The sequence below is a fragment of the Gekko japonicus genome, unplaced genomic scaffold (genome assembly GCF_001447785.1).
Source record: "Gekko japonicus isolate JY-2015 unplaced genomic scaffold, Gekko_japonicus_V1.1 scaffold1471, whole genome shotgun sequence".
Classification (NCBI taxonomy): Eukaryota; Metazoa; Chordata; class Lepidosauria; order Squamata; family Gekkonidae; genus Gekko; species Gekko japonicus.
The window spans coordinates 198692-205442 of record NW_015163647.1 but is presented as its reverse complement, the minus strand read 5'-3'; the positions used below and the strand labels follow the sequence as shown (position 1 = coordinate 205442).

Here is a 6751-nt window from a genome sequence, read left to right as displayed (position 1 = left end):
GGGGGGACAGGGACAGAAAGGGAGGGGGGGTAGATGAGAGCTGCAGGCAGCCAGCTCCCCAAGGCAAGCAGGGAAGGCGCTCTGCGTGAGGCCGGACGGGAGCCACTGCTGGGCCACAGCACCACGCAGTGAGGTTTTGCAGCCACAAGACACTCCCAAGGTGGAAAGGCCAAGGGCTGGGGGGGAAGCGGACGGCTGGACAGGCCACAGCAGAAAGTTAAGAGTTCCCCCCTCTGCTAAGGAGACCGCTCTCCAGTCTCCATCCCGGTTAGAGGAAGGCGGGGGCGGCTGTGGCACTACTCCTTGGGGTAATGCCTCGACAGGTAGACGTTTTTCCCATCATACTCGGCGGTGGTCAGGCACTTGAGGAAGAAGTGCCCAAGGTCGTGCTTGGAGATGACTCGGGAGCCCCCCGACGAGTCCACGGTCACCGTGTAGTCCCCTGTGAGCGGCTGGTCCCCTGGAAAAGGAGAGAAGACCAGTTGGACGCGGGGAAACCACAGGCACCCGGCATGGACTCCATGCACCATGAGTGTCGGCTCTTCAACTGGCAAATTCCATTTCATTGCCACTTTTGGCGTTTATTGCCCTTTTCCTCTGTTTTGTCTTCTCAATACCCCGAGGTATCTGAGACTGCTGTATGAGGCCTCCAAGAAAGAGTCCCACCATCAGTGTTCCCTCTAAGCTGAGTTGGTTGCACCTCCACTCGCAGCTGCTGGATGACCTTGGGCAAGCCATAGTTCTGTCAGAGCTATTCTTGAAAAAGAGCAGTTTCTGTCAGAGCTCTCTCAGCCCCGCCTACCTCACAGGGTGTCTGTTGTGGGGAGGGGAAGGGAAAGGAGTTTGTGAGCCACTCTGAGACTCCTTTGGGTAGTAAAGGGTCAGGGTATAAATCCAATCTCTTCTCTTTTCATGTGAGCTAGCTCACAGTTTTTTAGCCTTCAGCTCCCACATTTTTTGTCTTAGCTCAGGAAGGATGGCTCCAGAGCAAACTAATTTATGCAGCAGCCAAATAGCTGGCTCACAACTTTAATGCCAGCAGCTCACAAAGTAGAATTTTTCCTCACAGGACTCCACAGCTTAGAGGGAGTAGTGTTGCCCATCATCTCATCTGGTAAAAATTCACCCTTCCTAAAAACATGGGACACAAAAATCCAAACTGAGCAGAACCAAGTTTTAACTAGATTTGCCCTCGATTCACCACTAGAAAGGGGACTGCCGGCCAGGAGAGGAAGTTCACAAAGTTAGAGATGTAAAATTTCCGGAAATTTTGAAGCTTGAAAAAAAACCCATTTTTTCCCGTTTTTTTTCGGGGAAAAACGGAAATTTTCAGAAAAATTGAAAAAAATGCTACATTAGCATTTCTTTTGTCTTTTCTAGATTGAAAGTCATTCTGTTACTTTAGGAACATAAAATATGACTATGGACATTTTTACTTGGCATGAAATTATCACAACTAGCATATTAAAATATAGTGTATCCAAACAATTATTACAAACAGAATACCCACCCGCATGCAAAAAAACCCAACCTGAAACCTTTTTCTTGTGGCAATAGCACCTCCTAAAGGAAGAAATGAATCTTGTTCTTGCATTGGAGAGTTCAGTTGGTAGCCTAGGACTTGCTTGTCCTCAGTGCACAGAAATTAGATCAATCTGATACTATACATATTTTTTAGAAATGATTTGGAAAATATCTGAACACCTTGTCTTAAAATATTTTATTCATCATGTTAAAATAAAACGTTCCATAATCAATTTCTTTTCTTTTCTTTTTCCAATTTTTCGGAAAAAAACAAAAAAGGCTTCAGGAAAAAAGCGGGGGGGGGGGTTTCCCCCCCCGAATTTTCCTAGTTTTTTTTCCGGGCCTCTGCATCTCTACACAAAGTTAAATCCTGCATCTGGCCATGAATGGGAATCCAGCCCCAACTTTGTGGAAACTGAAACTAATCAGTACAGGCAAATGATTGTAAGCATTCGCGTACGTGTGAATCAGTGTCTTCTCATGTAGTTTCATAACCTACACAAGTTCGGTTGCCAACCTATAGGTGGCACCTGGAGACGTGTTATTGCAACTGATCTCCAGACGACCCAGTGCAGCCCCCCCCCCCAAGCCACACCTGCAATGTGGGGGGGCATCACGTAGACGCAGTCCAGCCCCGACTCCTTCAGGATCTGCTGCATTCGTATGTGGTCCTCGGTCAGCGGCCGCAACTTGGCAGGGACCTTCTCCAGATCCCACATCAGGAACGCTGGGTCAGAAGCACGAAAAGCCTGGTTATTGGCTCTCCCCTCCCCCAGGGCACCCTGCCGTGGGACAGCCCGCCCCCCGCACCGGTGCTGTGACTTGGGTGACACCCCCCCACGTGAGACACATTAAGAGAAACCTAAGCATGACCACAGTGAAGCGTGACAGGGGCAGGGCACGCGAGGCGAAAGACAGCACTAGGACCTTAGGGAACTGAATGCAAATCCCGCCGCCTGGAAGTGACTGTCCCGTCATCTGCAGAACAGGAATCTCATCGACATGTTCAGCCCCGTTCAGAGTTTAGAGTGTTTCTAAGCCCCGCTTGCTTTGGCTCCACCCAGGACTGGAGTGCCGCGGGCGCACTGGAAGGGGCCGCCCGGCCCCAAGGAAATGCGGCTGGCCGGGCCCCGAGGACTTCTCGGAGGGGGGCTCACCTGAGAGACAGACCACCACCTTGCGGATCCCGTGGGCCTTCATGGCTTCCACGATGTTCCGGGTGCCCTCAGACATCATGTTGGTGGGGCCTGAGGAGCAACGGACGGAAGGGAGACAGTCAGGAAAGCCTGGGGGGGTGGGGTGGGGGACTGGGGCTGGGGGTGCCGGGGGGTGGGGGGAGACTGCGCCTCTCGTACTCAGGTCGTTGCGGGTGCCCAGAATGACGATCACGGCGTCTTGGCCCTTCACAGCCCGGTCGACGTCCTCCGGGTTCAGCACGTCCCCCACGATGACGTGTGCCGGCTGGAGCTCCGGGGGGAGGCGGACGGGGTCCCGCACCAGCACCGTCACCTGGTAGCCTGGAAAGAGAGGGCGGGGACCAGGGGATGAGAGACCTGGGTTCAACATCCCCACTCCGACGTGGAAGCTGGCTGCGTGATCGTGGGCTGGTCACACACCTGCCACCCAGCCCTACCTCATAGGGTCGTTGTTGTGAAGACAGAATGGAGTGCAATTATGGTCCCCACACCTCAGAAAGGATATTACAGCATTGGGAAAAGTGCAGAAAAGGGCAGCTAGAATGATCAAGGGGTTGGAACACTTTCCCTATGAAGAAAGGGTTAAAGCGCTTGGGGCTTCTTTCGCTTGGAGAAACGACAGCTGAGGGGTGACATGATCGAGGTTTATAAGATTATGCCTGGGAAAGAGCAGGTAGAGAAAGAGGTACTTTTCTCCCTTTCTCACAATACAAGAACTCCTTGTGGGCACTCCATGAAATTGCTGAGAGGTTGGGTTAGAACGGATCAAAGGAAGTTCTTCTTCACCCAAAGAGTGATGAACACATGGAATTCACTGCCACAGGAGGTGGCGGTGGCTACAAGCGTGGACAGCTTCCAGAGGGAACTGGATAAGCATATGGAGCAGAGGTCCATCGGTGGCTGTTAGCCACAAGGTATAGACAGGAACTCTGGGGTTAAGTGATGCTCTGTATTCTTGGTGTTTTTTGGGGGGGGCAACAGTGGGGGGGCTTTTTGCTTTAGGTCCCCACTGGGGAGCAAGGTGGGGTATGAGTGAACTGAATAAATAAATAAATAGGGTCAAGATGGGCAGCCGTGTCAGTCTGTCTGCATATATCAGGAGTATCAGGGTAGGGACGCAGAGGAAGGCCATGGCAAACCACCTCTCTCTCTCTCTCTCTCTGCCCTCACCTGCATGGCTCAGGCTAGCCTGATCTCCTCAGATCTTGGAAGACAAGCAGGGTCAGTCCTGGTCAGTCCTTCCACGGGAGACCACCCAGGAAGTCCAGGGTTGCTACGCAGAGGCAGGCAAAGGCAAACCACCCTCTGAGTCCCCAGCCTGACCTGGTGGTCTAGGCTAGGCCGATCAGAGAGCCAGTGTGGTGTGGTGGTTAAGTGTTGCGGACTCTCGTCTGGGAGAACTGGGTTCGATTCCCCACTCCTCCTCCACTTGCAGCCCCACCAAGAAAGAGCCCCACCATCAGTGTTCCCTCTAAGCTGAGTTAGTTGCACCTCCACTCGCAGCTGCTGGATGACCTTGGGCAAGCCATAGTTCTGTCAGAGCTGTTCTCTCAAGGGCAGTTCCTGTTAAGAGCTCTCTCAGCCCCACCCGCCTCCCAGGGTGTCTGTTGTGGGGGAGGGAAGGAGTTTGTGCGCCGCCCTGAGACTCCCGAGTGAAGGGCAGGGGGTATAAATCCAGTCTCTTCTCTTCTGGTCTAGTCTCGGAAGCTAAGCAGGGTCAGTGCCCTGGTCAGTCCTTGGGTGGGAGACCGCCAAGGAAGTCCAGGGTGGCTACGCAGAGGCAGGCCATGGCAAACCACCCTCTGTTCGTCGCTTGCCTTGAAGACCCTGTGAGGTCACTGTAGGTCAGCGGCGACCTGATGGCCAAAATACAAATGTTAAAACCTGGGGAGGAGGATTCACAGCAGAAGGGACACTCACGCGGGGGGGGGGGGTAGGGGGGTGTTAACGCAGAATGATGGAGCCGAGGCCGCGGGCTTCTCTCTTGGGCTGGGGGGGTGAGACTGGTTCAGGGGCGCCTTCCGAAAAGAGCGGTCGGCTGCAGTGGAAAGCAACACGTGGCTTTGCCGAGGCTCACCCTGAGAGGGCACAAGAAGTGTTGTTTCTCTCATGGAATAATCCGGCAGGCAGGCCTGGAACTAAACCTGCAGGGGGGGGGGGGGAGGGGGGGGGGGGTGGGCTGCCTCCTTGGGGCCCCCGCCTGCCGTGAGGGACACCCGGGCCCAACTCGCTTTGTTTGTCACTTATAACTGGCTCTTCAGGTCCCAAGCAGGGAAGGATCTTTCTCCGCCTTGGCTTGCGGGGATCCACTTACCGGAGAGACCAGAAACCGAACCCGGGTCTTTGTGTGGGCAAAGCAGGTGCTTTCCCGCTGAGGCACCTCCTCTCTTTGGAGCTGGGGTGTGCCTTTGGGTCGGTTTCTTTTGTTTGGCTGCTGCTTCAAAAGGCCTTGAAGCAGGCCTGTAGCCAGGAGGTTGTAATTTGGGGGTAAAGGTCAAGGCTCCCTCCCTCGAAAGCCAGTCGAATCCAACTCTAGGGTTGCAGTGCTCATCTCCGTTTCAAAGAGCCAGCGCTGTCCGAAGACGTTTCCGTGGTCATGTGCATGAGGGGGGGGGGGTTAAATAAGACAGGGGGCACTGACACCACAAAATAAGATAAGCATTTTAAAAACTCACTTTTGCCGTGTCCGCATTCTGCCTGCCTATGCAGGGAAGCCAGCCGTGCTTGGGGAGGGGGGGGGAGCCCCTCCAGGCAGCCCAGAGAGCTGAGGGACCTGGGGGCTGGATGGAAGTCAGAGGGGAGGGGGCAGGCCCTGAGACGCCCCGCTGCAGCTACGGGCCTGCCTTGAAGGGATTTGGCCTCCCTGCGGGACACCTTTCCTGTCACTATGACCTGCTCACCTGAGTGGTGTTTTGCCTTTTGGCGTAAAAGACGTGCCCGGGGGCACTGACTCCCCCTGCCCCTTGGGGGGCTCCTCCAGCCCCCCCCCGTGTGCTGGGCCAGCGGCTCAGCCCAGGAAGTATCCCCCCCCCCGCACGCCAAGAGCCAAGCTGGAAGGGTGCCTGGTGTTCTGGGGGCAGCCTCCCACTCCCTCTTGGGGGCCTGGCAAGAGGCAGAGGGCAGGGCCTGACCCCGGGGCTGGGCCCTGCAGGCACCACCGTCACCTGGGGAGTTGGGGCAACGCAGTTAAGTGGCCAGGGGGTGGTGCGGAAGGAAGGCAGGGGGTGTGTGGGTGTGGGTGTGCCTGTGCGGCAGGGGCTGAGAGCCCTTCTCGGGTGTGCCTCGCGGTGCCCAATCGGGCTGCAGCAGAGGTAGGCGCCCGGCCCAGATAAGGCCGCTCCTCCTCTTTATCAGCGCCCGGCAGGGCTCCGGGCTCCCCGGGCAGCCCTCCCGCCCTTACGCAGCCCGGGGGGCGCCTGGCAGCGCCGGGGGGGGGGGCTCCCGGGCAGGGCGCGCAGCAGCAGCAGCAGCAGCAGCAGCAGCCTCCTGAGCCTGAGTTTAATCCGGTTTAAAGCGTCTGCCGAGGCTACCCGCGCGGGCCACCCCTTCGCCCGCAGTCATAACTCGGGGGGTGGGGCGAGCGGGGGGATTTCCCCTCCCGGGCGCCCAGCCCCCCACCCCCGACGGCTCCGGGTCCCAGCGGGGCCCCGAACCCCCAGGCCGGAAGGCGCCGTCTGGTGTCTCGCCCCCGCCCCGCGGTCGCCTTACCGGCCTCGAGGGCCTGCGCCAGGGTGGCCGAGCCGGTCATGCCGGTGGCCCCGAAGATGGCGATCCGCTTGCAGGAGGCTGCCATGGCCGAGCTCGGTGGACGGGTCCCCTCCGCCGCCGCCGCCACCGCCGCCTGGCGCTCAGCTCAGCCCCGCCTGGCGCCGCCTTCCGCCCGGAGCTCCGCCCGCGGAGGCTGGCCCGGGGGAGGAGAAGGAGGCGCCGCCGGCCCCCTCCGCCGCCGCCGCCACCGCCGCCTGGCGCTCAGCTCAGCCCCGCCTGGCGCCGCCTTCCGCCCGGAGCTCCGCCCGCGGAGGCTGGCCCGG

General features: G+C 57.7%; 1 protein-coding gene across 1 annotated transcript; it reads right to left on the bottom strand.

The window, feature by feature from the left end:
* BLVRB (biliverdin reductase B) lies at positions 1–6569 on the bottom strand. Its single transcript, XM_015407662.1, has 5 exons — positions 6429–6569; positions 2880–3041; positions 2682–2771; positions 2120–2251; positions 1–460 (listed from the first exon to the last, which is right to left on the bottom strand). Exons 1-5 carry the CDS (start codon positions 6511–6513, stop codon positions 297–299), a joined length of 633 nt encoding a protein of 210 aa, XP_015263148.1. The 5' UTR covers positions 6514–6569; the 3' UTR covers positions 1–296.
* Between the last annotated feature and the right edge of the window lie 182 nt (positions 6570–6751).

Coding starts and splice junctions, on each gene's coding strand:
- BLVRB (XM_015407662.1), bottom strand. CDS start 6,513: ATGGCAGCCTCCTGCAAGCGGATCGCCATCTTCGGGGCCACCGGCATG. Junction 2,772..2,879: donor GGGCACCCGCAACGACCTGA/GTACGAGAGGCG, acceptor GTTGCTCCTCAG/GCCCCACCAACATGATGTCT. Junction 461..2,119: donor GATGCCCCCCCACATTGCAG/GTGTGGCTTGGG, acceptor CTCCTTTTCCAG/GGGACCAGCCGCTCACAGGG.